The sequence below is a fragment of the Macadamia integrifolia genome, chromosome 8 (assembly GCF_013358625.1).
Source record: "Macadamia integrifolia cultivar HAES 741 chromosome 8, SCU_Mint_v3, whole genome shotgun sequence".
Lineage (NCBI taxonomy): Eukaryota > Viridiplantae > Streptophyta > Magnoliopsida > Proteales > Proteaceae > Macadamia > Macadamia integrifolia.
Genome location: NC_056564.1, coordinates 6,396,635 through 6,417,761, shown reverse-complemented (window position 1 = coordinate 6,417,761; position 21,127 = coordinate 6,396,635). Strand labels below are relative to the sequence as shown.

At 37.2% G+C, this 21,127-nt stretch overlaps 2 protein-coding genes and 1 long non-coding RNA gene across 7 annotated transcripts in view; 1 reads left to right on the top strand and 2 right to left on the bottom strand.

Moving 5' to 3' along the window:
* The first annotated feature begins 2,864 nt into the window (after positions 1-2,864).
* On the top strand, positions 2,865-18,032 carry LOC122086141 (GATA transcription factor 26-like). Of its 2 annotated transcripts, XM_042654857.1 has the most exons (9): positions 2,865-3,155; positions 3,452-3,582; positions 5,529-5,897; positions 9,855-10,308; positions 10,412-10,484; positions 15,354-15,489; positions 16,926-17,056; positions 17,144-17,706; positions 17,820-18,032. In XM_042654857.1, the coding sequence occupies exons 2-8, from the start codon at positions 3,543-3,545 to the stop codon at positions 17,306-17,308; spliced, it is 1,368 nt and encodes a 455-aa protein (XP_042510791.1). In that variant the 5' UTR covers positions 2,865-3,155; positions 3,452-3,542; the 3' UTR covers positions 17,309-17,706; positions 17,820-18,032. The 2 variants fall into 2 exon arrangements, with proteins under 2 accessions (XP_042510791.1, XP_042510790.1); XM_042654856.1 differs by having other exon boundaries at positions 16,926-17,706.
* Positions 17,103-18,630, bottom strand: LOC122086142. The gene is made up of 3 exons (XR_006142342.1): positions 18,464-18,630; positions 18,312-18,387; positions 17,103-17,227 (listed from the first exon to the last, which is right to left on the bottom strand). It is a non-coding gene; the product is annotated as an uncharacterized LOC122086142 (long non-coding RNA).
* Positions 18,631-19,979: 1,349 nt separating this feature from the next.
* LOC122086589 (probable LRR receptor-like serine/threonine-protein kinase At1g06840) overlaps positions 19,980-21,127 on the bottom strand; it is a 97,567-nt gene continuing 96,419 nt past the window's right edge. For all 4 annotated transcript variants that reach the window (XM_042655514.1, XM_042655517.1, XM_042655518.1 and 1 more), the window contains one exon: positions 19,980-20,610. In XM_042655514.1, coding sequence (XP_042511448.1) covers positions 20,263-20,610 — 348 coding nt within the window. In that variant the 3' untranslated portion in view covers positions 19,980-20,262. The remainder of the gene's footprint in view (positions 20,611-21,127) is intronic.

The following is a 21,127-nucleotide window of genomic DNA, read 5'->3' as shown; positions in this document are numbered from 1 at the left end:
GTCTACTTTATGCAGGAGAGGCATGAGTGCAGCTGTTTATCGTTCCGTCAAAATGGCTCGACACCACACCAAGTTGTACGCCATCAACAAAAGTCCCAACAAAAAGGCACGCGTGGTATGGGGAACACTCGGTTGTCGCCCATCTTCTAACGTTGAGATAGTCAAGAATGGTGTCATGACGAAGGGAAGATCGTACATGCCAATGGTCCATATATCAAACTCAACCGGCATCACCTCGTGCTTCGACTATGACCCACATCGGAGAGTATCTCGGCGAACATAAACCCAAAGACTAAGCCAATGACCATGCTGGCCACTCTACCATTGGGATCTTGTTGAAGGTAGACAACAAGAATAACATTGGAGAATCGGTGCCATAACTTGTCGGAGAGCCACATATATGGTCTACAGTTCAGTTCAACTCTAAGCATAGGGGGTGGTCGAAGGAAGGGCGCCTGGGATTGGGCACCTACACTCGATTGTGTATAATATTTGCCAAAAAAGGAAGTCCTATGGAGCTGAAATTTTATAACAAGCTATATTTAGACCCTAAGCCCCTTCTATTCCTGCTCCATGACAAGTTTTAACCTAGATAAATTGGCAAAAGGACAAGAAAAACATAAAAAAAAAACTCTAGATTGTGGAGTACATGCATGAACTATCAAGAGCGAACGTTTAAATGGAAGGGTATGAGTTTCAAAATTCACTTTTGATAGGAAAAAAAATAAAAAATAGAGGCACATGGTCAATCAAATCATTTCTTATATATTTGATGGTTAAAGATCCCGTACATAGATGTTTTCATTCCGAGTGTTAAGCTGTTGAGATAAATTCTATATTCTCAATTTGTTTGATGTTGTTTCCAACAATGGATCACGAGTCATATGCCCCCATTATTGATTTCCCCTGTTTACCCCAATGTCATCACACAGTCTTTCATTTTCAATGCTCAATCATTTTAGGGAAAAAAAAAAAAACCGCATTCATATATTTTCAATTTTTTGATTAAGTTTTGACATATGTTTGTGCATAAAAAACATATATAATTTTCACAATGAGTACATAAATGGTCTTCTCTTTATGTCATACGTATATGTTCTAGCACTTAATTGTGCAATAGAAGGGAGAAATTGCCTTTATACGAAATGATATTTATTTATGAATAATTAAATTCAGTTATTACGGTTATGGATTACTACAATTTGCATAAACGATGGTAGGTTGTCATGAATTTCTTATTGAACAGTATGCATACTTGATCTTATATCCAGCTCGTCTCACTTATAAAATAGAAGGTTATTTTTATTTTAGCAATGTTCCTTTGAGAGGCCTAGAGAAAATATATGCACTTTTTGTTAAACTACTTTATTTTTTACTAAGTATATAATAGCACGTTATGTCAATTTAATGAAGTCGTATGGATAAGAACTTTACATGGTTGTGGCATTGTTGTTTAGTGAATAATGTAGGAAATGTATCCTTCTTACAACTAAAGGTAATAGGCAGTGAACTAAGAAGCTAATTTGATTCCTTTTCTTTATTGAACTTCTTATTTGACTTCATGTTTGACGCATCGTTTGAACTTGCTTATCTTAAAAATCATCTAATGTATCAAAGAACTCGTTTTTAATATTTACGCAAGTTATAGTATGAATTTCCATTTTTATTATTATATTAAATCAACATAAACGAAAGTACCCAATGCATGAAGTCCTCGCCACTGTGTGGTATGGGAAGAGGTAATAATATACGTAGCCTTACCCTGTTTACAAAATATATTATTGTAGATATCAATACATTATATGAAAAGAATGTATTTATAATTTTTTATCCATTTGTTGTCACCAAGCAAAAACTAACTAATAATTTCAAATTTCACTTTGCCTAGAAACCATTACTAAGCAAAGCTGCAAAGGATTTGTCTAGTCGTAACCAAACTATTTCCTTATGTCGTTGTAGATAACTTTCAACTACATTTAATCTCACATTTTCTATAACATCTAAATCAATTTACAAAGGGTTTTTGCAACCCCAAGAAAAGAAAAAAAAATTGCTTCTAATTTTTTCCACATGAAACAATAGAATGGAGGATAAAACAGCCATAAAAGCAAGATACATAAGACCATACAAGGGAAAATGGAAGATTTATAGAATTTTTTTTAGCCTTAATATTGTTTATCAGTCACCACATGTAAAAGAGGTAATCCAATTTTTCCTTACAAGTAAAGCTGCCATTTTACCTTTTTTTTGGCAATAATACAGCCATTATCACTTAAACAGGGAAGAAATAATCATAATTACTCCATATATATATTTTGATAATAATAATCACTTCCAAGGTATGGTGTGTTAAGTCTCCATAAATCATCAGAAGAGCATTAAGTTTGCCTCATGATGATTCTACCTTGAGTTATAGCCTTAGATCATGCATATTCTTATTGTCACGTACAAGTTTAAAAGTGGGACCTCTTTTGAACAAGGAGTTCTGATCCATCATTCAAATCAATTTCAATATACCATCACCATGGGATGATGCCATGATGGTGAGAGATGAGAATGCAGTTTTATGCTGTTTCTTTGTTGGATTGGTGATAGTCTAAAACGCGGTAAGTACAAGAGAATCTGTATTAAATGAGGGATTAAGTGAATTATTTAGGGGATGTAACAGTTGGGTTTCCATAAGTATTAAATGAGTCAATGGTGAGCACTGGGCACTGGTTAGTGGGTAGTGTGGCACACTATGGCTTCTTAGTTCTTTCTTCACCCATTGGTCTTTTGGAAAGTTACTCAAAACGACTATAAATGGAAACCCGCATAGGCTTTGAAATTTTTGAATCATAAGAAGAAGAAGACGAATGGAAGAAAGAGAAAAGGAAAGATGGAAGAAATGATGGAGTGAGTCTGCAAAAAGGAGTAAAATGGAAGAACATGAACACTTTCCCCCAAAATACCATTTTTTTCCATAAAACTACAGCACCATGACCAGAGAGAGGGAGAGACCAAGATAGAACAAACCCAGAAGCCATGTCTGTTTATTTCTTGTCCATTTTCTTTTTCATCAATCTCCCATCCCATGGAATTCGTTTGTTTCTGGGTTTCTGGCACTTGCAGCTGTTGTTCTGTTGTAAATGGCGCTAAGGGAATCTTCAGCTTTTGTAAGAGTCACTCCTAATAGTCTATTTGAAAAAAGAAAAAACCCAGAAAGAGATAGTGATAAAGAGTAGAAGATTGGAAGAAAACAAGTGGAACTGCATTTGTTTATTTCTTATGTTTAATTTTATTACTATTTTATTTGTTTTGGGTTCACCTTGAAAAATTGATTTCTTCCCTTAATTAGTTTATCACTGTTCATAGCTTTAAACCTATTTGTTTTCAATCTTATTAATAAGTAAGGTTGTAATTGACCCAATGTTTTTGTTCCCCTGGTTTTCCTTTGTCCTCGGTTTTGTAGTTTGCTACTTGGCAATGGTTTCTGTATATTCATCTTAGTTTGAGACTTTCAAATTCACTGGGGTTTAACTCAAGAGTAACAAGACTTTAGCATGGGTAAACAAGGGCCTTGTCGTCACTGTGGCACTACCTGTAAGTTTATTTTATTCCAGCTTACTTGTTGAATAATATGTTCTTTACCTTTTGTTTTTGAGTTGAAATGTTATGTTCTTCTGTATGCAACTAAATTGCTTGTGTCCATGCAATTCTGGTTTGGATTTCAGAAGTTTTTGTTTTTTGGCTGGTAATGGATGTGAAAAGGTTGTTCATCTAAATTATATTTTAATTTATTTTTTAATGGGATAAACATACTTTTAGTTCGTTTTCACCATTTTATTTCCTTATCGTACAATGTGACTGTGTAGTTGTGTTTGTTCCTTGGTTTTGGTTCTGAATTTGAGCAATTGAGATATCCAGAAACAATATTTTATTATTTCTTCATTCGAGAAAGAGATCTTTATTCTATTTCTATATTATCTAGATCAAGGACTAAACATCATTACAAATAAAAAAGAGGAAGATCCATAGTTGATACCTTGTTATAGAATCTATGCTGATAGAAAATATCAGATTGGATAGATCGACAAATGAGTGCGTTCATTAACGACTCACAGATTCAAAATACCAAAAAGAAAGCATTCACTCCCTCCTGTAGCTTGATCTATAGTCTTTGTACCCTGGTGGATCTCTCTCTTATTTTTAATAAAAGTCTAGAATCTTGGATTACTAATTGGTGGAATACTAGGGAATCTGAAACTTTCTGAATAATAGTCAAGAAAAATTTCTGAATTTAATTGTCTCATGGCTTTAATTTTATCCATCTGAATGTTCTGCTGCTGTATAACTTATTTAGATTGCGTAATAAAGAATCGTTGGTTGTTAATGACTTGAAAAGTTTCATTTTGACGTGTAGAGTTATTACAGTTACGTCATCGTGACATGCTATCTAGAGTTGGAGATTCTTTCCATCGTAACTAAACTTGTAGGGCATCTATGCCATGAGATGAATTGAATGTTCTATACTTCTTTCCTTTTGGGGGAAAGATTGCTGCCCGGCAGCATCCCGCTGCGCCCCTCCCATTAGATGCCTGTGCTTGCGCTCTCATTGGCACAGGGCCACGCGGCATGCCAGAAATTCCCTTTGCTTCCATTTTTAAATGGGTCCGTGTTTTTAGGATGTATAGCTGGCTTATAATATTAGAAGTTAGTGTTTTTTTTTTTTCTTAAACTTTTTGAGAACCTTATGATATTTTGTCCCCATGAAATGTCGATTCTAGTTTGTCATGAACATCTTCGTAACCTTCTCTTAAATAAAAAGTTTCACAATTGAATGTACAACATTGTTAATAAATGCATAGGCTAGAAATATTCAAAAATGATTTTTACCAAAACATTAAATTAGTATCCGTTTTCCTTGAAATATTTATAGAGGTGTGTGCACGCATTCATTTACTTTATTTGGCAGCTTTCTTTTTCCCTTTCATATTCGGTTTTTCATACATACACTGACTTTCTCTCTTTAACTGTATTTTGAGGGATGGAATTCAGCTGTTAAGCACTATTTTCTTACATTTATCAGGCCTATTTCAGAAGTATCAACAAATTGATTTTTCTTGTGAATAGTTTATCAAAAGATCTACTGTGAATGATCTAAGGAACCTATGTTAAGTATTATATTAATCTTCTACGTGTTAAAATGTGTAGCAAAATCTAATTTTATTTTATTACTTGTATGGGTTTCTGCTCCATTCTGTTCCACTTGATGATGGATATTTTCTTGATCATCATACTCTTGCTAATGGTTATGCTTTGTTCATTTCCATCTCTTAAAATTGCCTTTTCAACCTATAATTACACAGTGCAGACTAGTCTAAACCAGCTAACATCAAGACAAGCTAATAATTGTTTCCTACTGCCTATTTAGTTCAACTATCACGAATGGAGTGTTCTTGACGGACAATTGACTAATGTTCTCATCTTGAAAATTGATTACCTCTTTATTTGCTATTCAAATTCTGATGGATGGCACAATGGCTTAGGCACTCCACTTTGGAGGAATGGTCCTCCGGGAAAGCCAGTGTTATGCAATGCCTGTGGATCAAGATGGAGGACAAGGGGCACGCTTACAAACTATACCCCTCTACATTCCCGTACTTTCGAACATCTTGATACTAAGGTCTCCCATAAATTTCAGGCGTGTAAAATACCATTAAATACAAATACAAAAAAATTGTGTGAGCAAGTTTGTGATGAAGGTTACATGGAAGGAAGAGATACTTTTGCAGGATATGATCTGTGTCCAAAAAGTTTTGAAAATGATACAAGCAACCGATCTAGTTCGGGCTCTGCAATATCATGCTCTGAGAGCTCTGTTCGGTTAGGAAGAATGGATGGGAACAAGATCTCAGGTTATCTCTAAACCTTTACCATTTTAAGCTTTATCATTCTTGTCTGACTCTATGTCACCTGGATACTTCATCATTAGCATCCCATAATGGAACTATAATTTATATTTGCTTGATACTTACAGGATTCAATTTTTTAGAGTCCTATTAACTGGGTTTATCAATACTTGAATATTTTCATACTGCTTCCTTTCCTTTTTGTGTGGGCAATGCCATTGTATAGCTTGTAGTCATAAGTACTATAAAGTAAGGGATAATTATTCAACGGAAGTCAGATGTTAATGGCACCATGGATACTTCACATAACTGCTTGCAAAGGTTCTGTCTGTGTCTCTAGATATGTACTGAAGGCTGTTGTGCCCCTTAAAAATAGTCAGCAATTCTAAACCACAACATTTTTGACATCTTTTATGTGAAAACTTATTATTTATTTGAAAGGTGTTTGCGATGCTTATTATCTATTCACTGCTATTCTTCGTACTGCAGTTACCTTATTGGGATGGAACATCAATACAGTGTTGGGAGGTTAGTCCCACATTGATCGATTACCCTTGGGGTCTTCCGTCCCCTCATATACCTGTGCGTCCCTCCTCCCATTAGTTTGAGCTTTTGGGATGGATATCTACATCTTATCAGAGTGGGTTTTCTCCAGTCCTGCTGCAGGTTCTCCAAACCTGCCTCCATTCATCCATGTATGCGCACACAATTCCATCCTGTATTCACATGGGGGAGAGTGTTGGGAGAATAGTCCCACATCAGTTACCCTGAGGCCTTATGTCCCCTCGTATACTTGTGAGTCCCTCCACCCAGTAGTTCGAGCTTTTGGGATGGATATTTGCATTCTGGGGTGTTATCAATCTGAGTAGTGCCACATTTACTGTGATGTCCTTTTATCTATTTGGCATTGCCCTAGCAAAAGAAAGATGAAGCATTTCCCTGGAAATTAAAAGATGGGAGGAAAAAATATTGGTGAAACTCAAATCATTTTGTCTTTTATAGATAAATTATGAAGAAGGGGTTCATGCACAGGAGATCCTACCATTGGTTCATTTTATAAGGGGTTGGGGGTGTTTGGGGTATTTGAGATAGGTATTTATGCCAATCTGAGTTCATTTAATGCGGATCGAGCACATGCATGGCCGCATACATAAAATTTTGCCATAAAATTTTATCCTTTTCAAGATCAAACAGGTATAAAATACAGGATCACAGCAACGTAGAAGCATTTTGCTACTATATCTTCTATAAACTCAAGGTCATTTCTGGGCTTCAAATTAAAAGAGAAAAAGAAAAAGATAGGTGCTGTCTTTTTACACACAATGCTTCCTGCTTATCTGCAGAAATAAAGAATGGAAACTGCCTCAATGTAATTATGAGAGATTAGTCCATGTGTTCAGAAGGAAGTTTCATAGTGTTCTGTTCAACAATATGTGCATTTCATAAGCAAGAACTTACAAATCATTGGTGTTATTATCTTTTTTCTTTTGCTCCATTTTGTAATCCTGTTTCCATTTCCAGTACACTTGTGTTTTCATTTTGGTTCTTCTATCACATGATATCAGAGTACGGTTGCTTCTAAGAACTCTTAATTTTGTGTGGAAGTATTTTTCTAGTGACTCTTGGAGGTTCCCCCAGAAGTAATTGGATTTGCACAATTTACAATATACTCTCAGAAATTTCTCTTGATATAATGGGGTTTTGAATGGGCGGATAATATGATTGAGTGCTTAAGTTGATAGATCCTCTGCTGCATGTTACCATTGCATTACAAAACCCCTTGTGTCTCAAGTATCTCCCTGGTAAACTATTTTTCTTTAGTTCAGGGAGTTGACTCCTGACTCCTGAGTATGTGTTTTTCCAACTCCCAGTATACATTGTAATTTGTGAACTCCATTGTGACTCACATGGTCCAAATCATTTTGAAAGGAGATAAAAACCTTTAGCATTCTTTGACTGGTATGACAATAAAGTTGTCTGTCGTAGCTTCTGGCAACTCTTTTCGCGTTTCTCTACTTTTAAAAAAAAATTTGATTTAATAATTTTTTTTTTCTAAGGGGACTGTTTGAATAGGGTGGGCAAGCAATAGTAGCTGATACGTATCCAATGCCAAAATTTTGGACTACATTCATAAATGTCAGGGTCAATCTCTAGGCCCTGCCTTGTACCCTTATTTCCTTGGGGCAAAAAAGGCCTAGATTCAACCCCTCCCCTAAAAAGCACGGTTAGAATTGGCTCAGCCTTAGTCATTGTTCTGTGTATAAAAACAATCCTCCAGCTTTTCAGGGTGACTTATTTACACATGGAATCAACTATAGAAAAATAGTTCTGTAAAACATCAAATGCTTTATTATGCTGCAACAGCTAAATTTCATAATTGCATTATCTCACAAAGAACACCAAGAATTTCAATTTGAACTAACATAGCATGACAAACTTATCATCCAGTGCAATGAAGGTGCATGAAAGCTCATGTTTCACACTACACATATGGACTGCTTTACTTATCTTTGAAACCGTAATGAATTGCTATCCATGTGTGGACATGTTTTCCAACTCTAACAACCACTGAAGTTGCGTGTTCATACTCCATAAAGATTTGACTCCAATTGCTATTTGTTGTTAGTTTGTATAATGTTCAAGTGTGTTTCTTTTATTAGTATTGATCTGTATTTGGCTGTTAATTGATCTATATAATAATACTTGTTGAATTATTTTTATGATGTAAAAATAATTATGAAAGATTTGACAATTAAAACAGTCTTTCTGCACTGACCACAACTTCATGTTTTGAATGCGGCCCCGTAATTGCGAGAGTCTGATTCCTCATGAATGTTGGATCTCAACATCTGCAAACTGTATTCATGAAACATAGCACATGGAGATGTTCAGTTGAACATAGTGAGTGGAATTGAGTTGTTTTTTTGACAAGAACAAGGATACTGGAACGTGCGGGTGAGAAACATGTTTCATGTATGGTGGAGCTCCTGGAACTCTAAAACATCAGATAGGCTAGGATCAGTTAACACTCAGTCTTGCATAGCCTTGTAGCCAGATGCTTTATGTGGTTCAAAGTGAAAGAACCTGTACTTGGCTACGACCTTAGCTATTTAGGTTTATCTCCAGTATATCATATTCTGAGTCATTTTTGGTCTGGGAATAGGTAAACCCTTGCCAGTTCCCCTTATTCTCCATATAAAGTATGGAAAATGCAACTGAGATTGCAAATTTATATCAGTTTCACATGATAACTCTGGAAGACATGTTATGTGTTTGACACATCTTACATATTTCGAGGATTTTATGAAATTAAGTTGAGAAGATGTATCATATATTCATGTATAATAAGTTTTACTTCTCTAATGGACTTTGGGGTGAAGCCCTTTTGTTGGGTGGCTTAATTTTGTATGATATGCATCACTGACCATGCCCAAAAAAATTGGCCTCTACACCACAAAGAAAAAAGGGCACATGATTATTCATTACAACAATAGCTGCAAAATCTATCCTCAAAGTATTATGAAAAATCTAGTTTTCTTTTGTCACATATATATGTGTGTTATTTTATTTTTTATTTTTAATTTTTTGAAATTTTAAAACACCATCTTTATTTATTATTTTGTTCTTTCTAGTTGTTCATTAAGTAATTTTCTCATTTTCTTTTTCTCTTATTTGCTTGAATATTTATTAAGAAGTCATAAGGTGTTCCTTCTAACAAGGGTAGTGAATTCTTCCTCCCACTTTATTGGTCATATATCAGATTCCTGTTATATCTCTGAACTTATTCCACCTAATCTTTGTTATCCTGCTGCTGTTTTTGGGGGTTTTGAAGGCTTGAAAGTTTGAAATGGAAGGAGTTAACATTGTACTGTTCCAGTTCACAGAAATCAATAGCATGTTATGTCCTATCTGTCAATGATATAAATTATAAAATCTGCATTGTTTCATCTCTGTGAAACCCAGGTCCAGTCAAGTCCAATTTTTGGGACTTCCCCATTCCTACAAAAAAGAGGTCAAAGACTAGAAGTCACAGTCCATCACCTGTTGAAAAGCTCAGAAGGAACCTTGTTGATATTCAACAGGAGCAAGAATCATCCTATCAGACTGAAAATCCAGAAGATGTGCTCATTTTCAAAAAGCAAGATCCATTGCTTTCTCCTGAGATAGGTCTGGGGGCCATTCTACTTAAGCCCTCATTATCTTTCACTGGGGAGGAATCTGAGGCAAGCTCACCCATTATGGAAAATAATGTTTCTTGCTTGAACAATGGAGATGTTGAATCATCATGTTTAACTCTACGGTCCCAAAGTAGTGAATATAGTAGTCAAGAAAGTAACGGATTGATTCAAGAGACTGGGTATGCAGAAGAGTTGAAAGTAAATGTTGCAAAACAAAGTGCAATCACAAACAAATCTTCGTGAGTTTTCATCCTTTGTGTTGTTCGTACAGTTATAGGTCGCTTTCTTTAGAATTACTTGACATCAATATCGTAATGCCTGCTCCCTGAACTTTATCCTCAGGGGGACTGCTCTTCTTGGCAATCCTGATATTCTGCAGAATACAAATTCTCCTCTTATGCCAATATATTGGAAGGTAATTCTGCTCTTGTGTTATTATTTCATGTTTGATTTGTTGCACTTTCAACTGTATTGCTGCAGTAGAGTTTTAAATCCTTAGCTGGAAAGTTGCATAAATTTATGCTGTTTCCTTTTTCGTAATGCCAGATTGTCTTGATGTTACTGCATGCAAGCTCTATAATTTTACTAGATGGTTTTCAGTGTTAGAGGTGGACATGGATCCCTGAAATGAATCATATGACATTACATAAGTTCTAAGAGTAATTAAAATGTGGACTGCATTCAGAATGTGAAAAGAAAGTATTCTCAGGACAGAAATGGTTGTGTTTATACTTCATTCTGAGATATATTACTCATGTATTGACTTTCTTTCCATTCTGATGACTTGAACTCAATTTCTCCATTATTTTCAAAAAAATTTCCTCTATTTTCTACTTAACTGTGTTTAAGCAATATCTGAGGTACACTTGAAAGTGCATGCATTCATAAGCTAAATGTATGAAGATATGAGTACAAGTATGTGTATTTGTTTGTGTGCAATATCTCTTGAATATCCATTGAAAAGATGAAGGTAAAATGGAGGAAGGGAGAGCTTGTTTAGAAACTTTCAGCGGGAATTAAGTTCAGTCAAGTTTAGGAACTTTCTAATGGTAACTGCAATCATCCTTTACAGAACTGAAATGCCATTTTTACCTTTTTTGGGATCAAGTACTATGCATTAAGTATGGCTTGGATTGCAGCAGTGAGAAACATGAGGGTTAAAACTATGGGAGAGGCGGAGAGCCCTGGATAAAATTGAGTCATAGAAGAAGATTCTTTTATCTGACGCAAAGTAGTTGGGTCAAGGCTTTGTAGACTTGAGTTGCTGGTTATATGTGTACTTTCTCTGAGGATGGAAATGCTTTCCAGTGTCATCGGAGTAGAGTATTATTCATATATTAGGAGACATACTTATAAAATAATATAGTTTAGTCAAAATTATTATGTTGGAACCTTGTAGTGGGTTAAAAGCCTTACTTCTGATTCCAATGAACCTGATTCTCCAAACATTACCTGATCCATAGTATCATAAACACAATTGCTCCTGGAGGGGTTGACATGAACCTTAGCCATCAGAAAGAAAAACCGTTACAACAGAAGTTGGTACAGCTTTATAGTCACACCCTGCCTCCTCTAGGTCAAGGTAGGCGGCACTGGATACCCATATCCAGTCAGCCTAACCCTCTAGGATCACATACAATACCCCAATCCGTAAATTCCACCAAAATCACAACTAAAATCAGAGTACACATATAACATTTGTAAACTTTACACTACTACTGGTGATTCACTAAATGATAACCGTAATATATTCAAATTCATTTGAATTCCGATCACAGGTATTACAAGATTATAAATAATACATAAGGATGAATAACTGAAAATAAAGAAGTGATGTCCATCAACACGGTGTCTCGTAGATACAAGCCTCACCATTGCCACCGAAGTCCCAAGCCTACCTCAGCACTGGTTCCACCATCTAAAAAGGGGGTAACAACGGGGGTGAGCTTCCACGAAGCCCAGTGAGGGGTAGTACACACAAGCAATCATAACAATCCAAGAAATACAATAATTAAATATCCATGCCCAACCACATCAATATAAATGCAATTATATGAATGCAATGATATGATCTAATTATTATCAAACAATTCTAAATAACAAATTCTAGGTCTAGGTTGTTATCAAACTTGAGAGTGCAGTACCGGAATGACCCACAACCTCGGTAACCGGAATGACCCACAACCTCGGCCATGCTGCACCCACGAGTATGACCATACACTCTCTTAGTTTATGGGTAGCAGTACTGGAATCTCCCATAACCTCAGTAATCGGAATGGCCCACAAACTCAGACAAGTTGCGCCCCGGGTTATTTTTCCTACCCCAATGCAATCTATCATGATATAAATCACAATTACAAGGCGATCATGCTCGAGAATGCAGTACCAGAATCTCCCACAACCTCAGTAACCAGAATGGTCCACAACCTCGGCCATGCTGCACCCACAAGCATGACCACATAGGGTCTCAGTTTATGGGCATGCAGTACCGGAATCTCCCACAACCTTGGACAAGCTGTGCCCCGGGTTATTTTTTTCTATCCCAATGCATTCTAATATGTCACAACACATTTTAATTATATTCACACACACACCTTGGGCATGCAGTGCCGTCGGCACAAACTGTTGGCCACCCTGCACCCCAATCTCCACATACACACACACACTCACCCTGAGCATGCAGTGCTGCCAGCACCCGCCATTGGCCACCTTGCACCCCAGTCACACACACACATGCACAACCATAATCCACATTCTCATGCCAAATCAACACTTTCCACAAGGAACAAGATAATAATATGCAAAATGACATAATTCATCCACATATGCATTATGATACAAGCATTCCATAAAAGCATACAAAATCCCCTCACCTCGGCTCTTAGATGGTGGTAGGTGGTCGACGATCTCGTTCCACGTGCTCCCATCGCTTCTCAGTTCCACTCCTAGGGTACATAGTGTTTTTACTTTTTAGGTTATTCGGTTATTCAAAGAGGAGTGGGACACTAGGACTCGTGCCCCAAATAAAAGGATTAAAATCAATCTTTAAATGGTTCACTGGTGGATGATCATCCGTCGATGAGTTTAACGGTGGACAAAATCGAAAGGAGTGTAAATCCTCCAATATTTTCACCGGTAGATGGTTCTAGCCGGTGACCATCAGCTGGTGAAGTTGAAACCAGGGTTTCCTTACCTAGATCAGCCCCATAGGCCTTGTGGCCCCTTTGCATAGTGGTGGGAGTGTGTTTGAGATTTAAAATGTAACCGCAAGCGTACGGATCAGTGTAGCTACGGGTCGAACACAGGGAGAGCAGCCACCTTATTTTTTATTTCTTATAGTTTGCAAATTGGGTTTTGTGATTTTAGAGTTGGTTTGCATGTAGGGCACCCTCACACACTTCACTTAGCTTAGGTTGAGTGAAATTAGTGAGTGGATCAACATAGGGTTTCAAGATACACGCAATTTCCCAATATACAAGTCTAGGTTAAGCTAAATTGGGGAAGACTTAGGTTGAGCTCATGGAATGGTCATTAATGGCTCATGTAATCACTCCCACACACCATACATAGGTTTAATTTCATTTTTCCAACCTAAATTTTTAGTAGAATGGTTAGCTATAGAGGATTTGGGAAATGTTCATTGTTCTAGTTATTTGCCCAAATTGGGATTTTAGATGGGGATTTCATAGGGGATTCTCCATATACTCAATTGTGACCATTCTAACCTTAGTTTAGGTGCGAGACATCTTTTTCCCAACCTAGGGTTAGGTTAGGATGTTAGGTCATAGAGGATTTGGGCAAATTCCCAAATCCTAGGGTTTTGGGTTGCCAAAATTTGGGCTTTCATATGGGAGGTTTCCCACATTCAATGTGAGTGTTTAACTTGCTTGATTAGGTCCCTCACACCAAAATCCCTCATTCAATTTGTAGATTGGGTATGTGGGTAGAGGGATTTTGATTAGGATTTTCCCCAACCTAGCCTAGGTCAAGAATGGGGTATGAGAGAGAGAGAGAGAGAGAGAGAGAGAGAGAGAGGAACTTACCTTCAATGAGTAGGTTCCCTTCTTCTTCCTTCTCCCTTGCTTTCCTCCTCTTTCTTCTTCTTTCTCCCTCCCCTTGTTTCAATTTGGGTAGGAGAAGAAATGAATGGTAAGAGTCCTATTTATAGCCACTTAAGTCCCACTAAAGGCTGTTTGGGGAATTAATGGGTTTTTACCCAATATCTATTCCTCCATTCGGCACTAACGAGCTCACTTCGAGATGTCCCGCCACATTAATCAACTCCTAAACATGTTGTTTCATCAATGTGGATGGGTTTGGGGTGCACAATGCTACAATCGTGAGGTCTTGGGTCCCAGGGCAAAATAACCCAAAATTGGCCTGTGCACTCACCTGAGGGTTTTCACCGGTATATGACCATCAGCCGGTGACCATCAGCCAGTGAAGGCTGAACTGGCCACCCTTGTGAGGAAATGGGTCCTTAAGTTGTTTTCAGTGTCTGTGCCCCACCACTTGGTACATTTCACTAGTAAGGTTTAGGGAAATTCTCTTCAATGGTAGCATACATACCCTAAGTCCTTCAATGGTTCGTAGTCTTTCCATGCAATGAGCTGGGTAAATCCACAAGTTACTAGTGGTTGTCACCCGGGTTGCATTGCCTATGTCTAAAAGTTTAATTTTACCCGGGGTTTTGGGCGCGGGTGTAACATTTACCTTATCTTTGAATATTGCATTTTTAGCTACTTGTGATCATTATTAAATACAATCTATATCAAGTTGTGCATCCATTCTTAACAAGGAAACCAGTGAGCTAAGTACTCCCTCTATAGGAGTGGGTGATAATTGCATTGAGCTTGGATGTGGGATTGCATATAAATCCTTTGAAAAGCTGATTAGACATGAAAATTATGTGAATATATGTAGAAGACTCAAGGGCGAAGAGATATATATACTAAACCGACATCTTGATTAACAAAAGTGGAAGCATGTATATCATGACATTGACTATGACGATTTCTGACATGATCAAATATTAGAAAATGCAATGTCATTGTTATGTAGCTTTTCCAAATCATATGCCTCATGTGACAGTCCCCTTCATTTCCAATGCATCAGATTCATAAAATTGATTTCCTTGTTCTACAGAATGCTACTTTTCAGTGAAATTAGTCCATGCCAATAATCAATTTGTTGTAATGTGTTAGTCCAAATTTTTTTCATATGTTATTAGAAGCCATATACAATGCCCGTCTTTATCTGATTTGTTGCCTTAATATTATTCCAGCCCGAAAATGGTGAAAGCTTTACAATTATGAACAACATGGCTGAAACCACTTCTTGTTTATCTCATCATATTGGAGGTGGAATCTCCCTACATGCTGAGAGAAATCCAAATCTTCCATATCTCCCAACATCTGGAGGTAATCTCAAACCCTGTTAACATTTTAACTTGTTCATATCTAATTCCTGCTTGAAGCAATGATAAAAGGTGTTTAGGCTGCCACAGAAATGCCCGGGTTAAAAAAAAAAGGACAGGTTAGGACCTCCTAGGACCTCGCTAGGCGGGACCAGCATTGGATAATGGACCTTTATATCTATTTCTTTTTATGAAGTGGTTACTATCTGCTTCATAGTTTCATGATGTCTTGGCGATCCTAGGCATTGAAGGAGGGAAAAAATCAAGGCGACACCAACAAGGTGCCAGCCTAGGCGATGCCTTGACAACTATGATCTACTTGCAAGTTTACACAATAATGTTGCTAACCACGATTCCACACAAAAATATGTGCATTGATTTAACAAAAGGTGAAAAGGGAGATTTTAAAGGTCTCTCTTAGTTGATTTTTACAAGAAATATTAGTGCCACTGTGTACAGAAAATATTTTACTGTTTATCAATTTATGGGGCTTTCAGTCTATTCCCACTTTATCTGTGGAAAGTTTAAGAAATATTGAAGATGGGGTTTAGCATGATTCCATTTGGTTCAAATGTTTCAATGCTTTTCCCTTTGGGTTGGGGGGGGGGGGGTGTGAGAATTTGGAAAATGGTTCAGAGCTTAATATGCACAAAATATTGAGAAGTTAGTAGGTCAATACTTTATATAAGATTTGAGAGATGTCCTCCCTTCCTCTATAAAATTTTATTTAATAATTCTATTACAAATCTATATCACCTGGAGAGAATAGGAGCTGCACCCGTATCTGACATGTGAACGCAGACTGCAACACCGACACAGTGCAGAGATGCATTGCTACTTTGACCACTGCTGCTGCTACTACCAGAAAAATTATAAATAAAAAAGGTATTGAGTTACTTGTCCGACTGAGTAGCGCATGCTAGTGCCTCTCGCTCTTCTCTCCTCCCACAATAGGGGCAGATATGCCAGAGGGGAGAAGAGAAATAGATACAGAGAGGCATTAACGTACTCTAAGCAGCCTGGCACCATTCTTTCTCCCATAATAAAACTACTACCCACCCATATGCACGTACGCAAATAATATGGTCTCTTATGCTACTTTATAAGGTGTTTCCCATGACTCATGCTAGAAGTAGCTGCTCTCTTCTGTACCAATGTTTGCCCTGCTATCCCAAATAAAACAATAACTAGAATACCTTTATTATCCTTCTATTTTGCCATCTTGATTATTATGATCTCTAAGGTTTTAATACCTTGGATTAACATTCGTTTGCTGCTCCATTTTTTCCTTTTAGGTTGGGGTGGTTGGGAGGGGGTACAAAGGAGTCCAGTATTCTGCATAACTCGCACGTTATATTCCCTTTAGTGTCTTATTATTCAATTCAATGTCTCATTCTGTTAAAGGGCTAAAGTCTTGGTAACATTCATGTTGAACTCCAGGTCCAAGTTTTGACACCATAGGAGGCTTTGAAGTACCGAATCAGCAGATGGTAGGACATAATCCTCCTTCAAGCATAAGCATGCCTGCTTTCTCAATTGGCAGGAATTCCAGCATAGTTCCCTTGCAGATGGTAGGACATAATCCTCCTCCAAGCATAAGCATGTCTGCTTTCTCAGTTGGCAGAAATTTCAGCATACTTCCCTTGACGAACATTCAGGTTGCAACTTATTATAATGATGTACAGATGAGGGTACATCCTGGGAACAACTTCCCTGTTGTTAGACTTCCTAGCATTTCAGCCCTCCAAAATGGAGCCAATGACGAAGAAACAAGATCAGCTGCTGAGATATTCCAGCACCCAAACAACAGGAACATAAACTGAAAGCATTTATACCCACTTGTAGTGGCATTTGAATCTCTTAGGTTCCATTTAGTTGCAAGTGAAATCAAAGAGAAAGGAAGTGAAAATTTTTAAACCTAAAAGAAAAAACTTTTGTAATCATTTCCCCACATGTTTATATCACTAACTCCAAATCATTTCATATTTGGCTATTAAACTTCACTTTACCTTGCATTCAAATCCCTTGAAGTTGAAAAGTAAAATAAAAATTACATCGAAAAAATATCATTACTAAATATAAAAAGATATTTAAGTAGTTTATACAATCATGTTGTGTAATGATTATAAACGTTTCTATTTTAAGTTTAAAAATTTTCACTTCCCTTTCTTTAATTTCCCTTGCAACTAAACAGAGCCTAAGTTCTGCAGGATGTTATCAAGTAAGTGGATCACATTACTTTCTTTTTTTTCCTTTTCCTGTGGTTTAGATATATTGTTATCTAGATTTATGTGACTCACTTTGTAGTATCCTGATCCTTTTTTTTTCATGAAGGTTCCTTCATTCAGATTGTTGCCCTGTATGGGCACTGTTATAATAAACCATGAGGATGGAGCTAATGTGTTGGAAACTGGAGCCATAAGCAAGCAAGTTATTTTTTATGCCTGCATTTTGGGAGGTCTTTAGTCTTTACTTCAGACTTGCAAGAGTTATGAATTGGTTTAATAAAAATTTTAAGTGAATGAATTTTGTAGTTTTCAGACTGAATTTTGTTTTTATTGGCCCTTGTTACTGTTTAGAACACCAAAATAAGAATTAAATCAAAATATAGTTTTATTAGCTCAGTACTCATGCCTTGAATCTTGATTGAGGTTTACTTGTTTCTTGATTTATTTAAGTATTACCTTATACACACAATACAATGAGTATTGAACAGAAGGTGCTAGAGACATTTTGATTAATGGTGAAGCAAGACAATAGTTAAAGTCTATAAGTGAACTGCTACATTGTCATCTGAGTTAGAACAAGCAAAGCAGCTATATTTACCATCTTCTGGGTGGGAAGAAGCCGCTTTAATGGTTTGTTACAAGGAGATGATGATGATGATAATGAGAATGAGAATCTGCATAATTTAGAAGAAATTGAGGATTTTTCTGTAAGCAGATTGACGAAAAGAGAGGAGAGCTCACCAGCCTCACCCTTCTGATAGAAGACTCTAGTAGTTATTGAGATCCTGAAGAACTGGAGGCCGTCTATGCTCTCATAAGGTATAGCACCTAATGAGTGACCCAACCAGTCCAAGGATTTTAAACTTGAGATCGGAGATCGAGTCGGTCCTACAGATTTTGATATGGAATCGGATTGAAATCAGTCCCCAAACCCTAGAATCTGTCCGTCAGAACTAGTCCCTCAAACCCTAGAGATAATAAATCCCTCCGATCCAACTCAACTCAAGCGATCCGCATTGCACAAAAATATAATCAGGACCGAGTTTTGTTTCAGCCAGGTCAAGGTCTTCTGATGGTGTTGAGAGGGTATCATGCAAGGGAGGAGGGTATTATTGACCATTCATAAATAGGGGGAGGGATAGATATGTACAACCCTTGATAGCTGTATGGTTCCTTCATTGCACGGTTAATATAGATGTTCTTCCTATCCAACAGGAATAGACGTATCATCAATCCATGTGGAAGAATAGATATTGTACTATATTTAAGAAAAATTAACAAACATATGCGACAGTAATCCACCTAATGTTAATATTAGGTCAACATTCCAAGTTGGTTCACATTGAAAGAATTCATGTAATGTATATTATTTTACAAAAATTAGGATAGCAAAAGTTCTTCACAACCGGGGAGGAGGGATCATTCCCCTGGATCGAGCTTGTTTGTAGCAAGATGTGGCGTGCAGCGCATATCCAATGACCACGAATGCACAGGCATGCAGTCCAAGGCATTTCTAGTAATTGGATGCACGCTACAAGACGTGTCGCGAGACAGAGGATCCGATCTTCACTCCCCCACGTCCATCTTAGGGTCTTAATTATTCCCAACCCATAGTTCGGGTCTTTTAAGGAACTCAATTCCTTAAAGCCATTTATATACTTCAATAACGGTCACATATTCATAATATATATTTGGGAAAAGAGTGCCCAGTCTATGTTACCCTCTCTCCCTCCCCTTTGGAAATGACCCCAATGCCCCTCTTAGTTCAGCCCCACCCTCCATTGTTTGAGCTGTTAGCTTTCTTCCTCATCCCTCTCCCTATAAATTTTAGTCTCTTAATTACTCACTCCTTTAATAGATTGTGTCCATGTAAACCCTTTTTCTTTTTCTCTTTTGAGTCTTGGTGTCATTACTACATATGGGTCATGCGAGATCATAGTTAACAAATTCGGATTCGGGAATTATTAGGGCGGAGAATTATTCGGAATAATTCAATTGATTAATTTAAGGATTCGGTCAAAAAAGCGGTCAAAAAAGCTTATTGGGTTTTTTTTTAATTGTTTTTTATTGTTTTTTTTTTTTAAATAATGTTTAAAAGGACCGAATAATTCGGTTTAATTCGGATTTGGTCCGAATTATTCGCGATTTATATTCACTTTTGAAAAAATCACGAATTTTAAAGAATTTTATTTTTAATTCGGATTCGATCCGAATTGATAACACTGTGCGAGATTCTTAAACCTCTAGTGTTAAACCAGACAAACAGTTGACAAAATGTAGAATGAACTGAGCCATCAAGTTCTAACCTTTTGTCATCACAAGTGAAAAGTAATGCCAGCTTGGTTCATCTGGCGTCCACACCCAAAGCTTAAGAGGCAATCAATAAGTCACAAATTATACAAAGAGGAAAAGAACGCAACCCCAGAGGTCCATACTATACAAAAGCAGAAACAATAGAGAAAAAAGAAAAAGGAATACTCTGTTTTATTCCCATGATACTAAAATTAACCTTGAAAACCATACACTTCACTCCTCTAAATCCAAGGCGGTCATCTAGGTGTAATGGTTGGGACTACTCCACTGACGAGGTCACTGCCATAAATGTCCGATGACACATAAGGGTTCTTCATTTCTGTGTTTGGTGTTGATGGTGGAGACACTCTCTTCTGGGGATCAGAGCATGTAGATCCAGTTGCAGTGGCATCTGACTCCAGTATCATAGGAATAATATTCTCAAGTTCTCTGACCACCTCTGCCATTGAAGGTCGAACCTCAGTCTCATCTTGGACACACTTGAGGGCCAATTTAGCAAATTTCTCTGCACATTCAGAAGGATAAGATCCCATGCGTTCATCCATGACCGAGACGATCATACCCGACTGGAAGGCCATGTTCACCTGGGAATGAGTATAACATTGAACAAACCTTAATACACAAAACATCAAAAGGTTGGTTCAAAAGCCATATGAAACCTGAATAGACTTGAACATATTACATGTGCATCATGCAAACTCAAAAGTGTGTGGTATGTGGTGGGCATAAAAGTTCTCATTCATCGCAGTCACAGAAGTTGACCTTACTATTATCCATGCAGGAAAAGACTGAGATCCAACACAACCTGTAAAGAAGAGGACTACATATTTTTTCTTCACGGTAAATTCTGAGAGGTCTTCAACCAGCACCTAATCAATTTTAGGCACATATTCAGGGGACTGAGACTGACCATGCAATAGGCTTCCATTTAGACCATGTCTAAACAGAAGGAACAATGTGATCAGCTCATCTCAACCACCTTTTTTTTTTTTTTTGTCCTTTCCCTTCTCTTTGGATAACCAAGGAAAGTAGGAGTAAACCAAGTGCAGAGACAAGCCTATTCTCTCACATGAGGTCATAGGATGGGGGCCCTAGCATCCT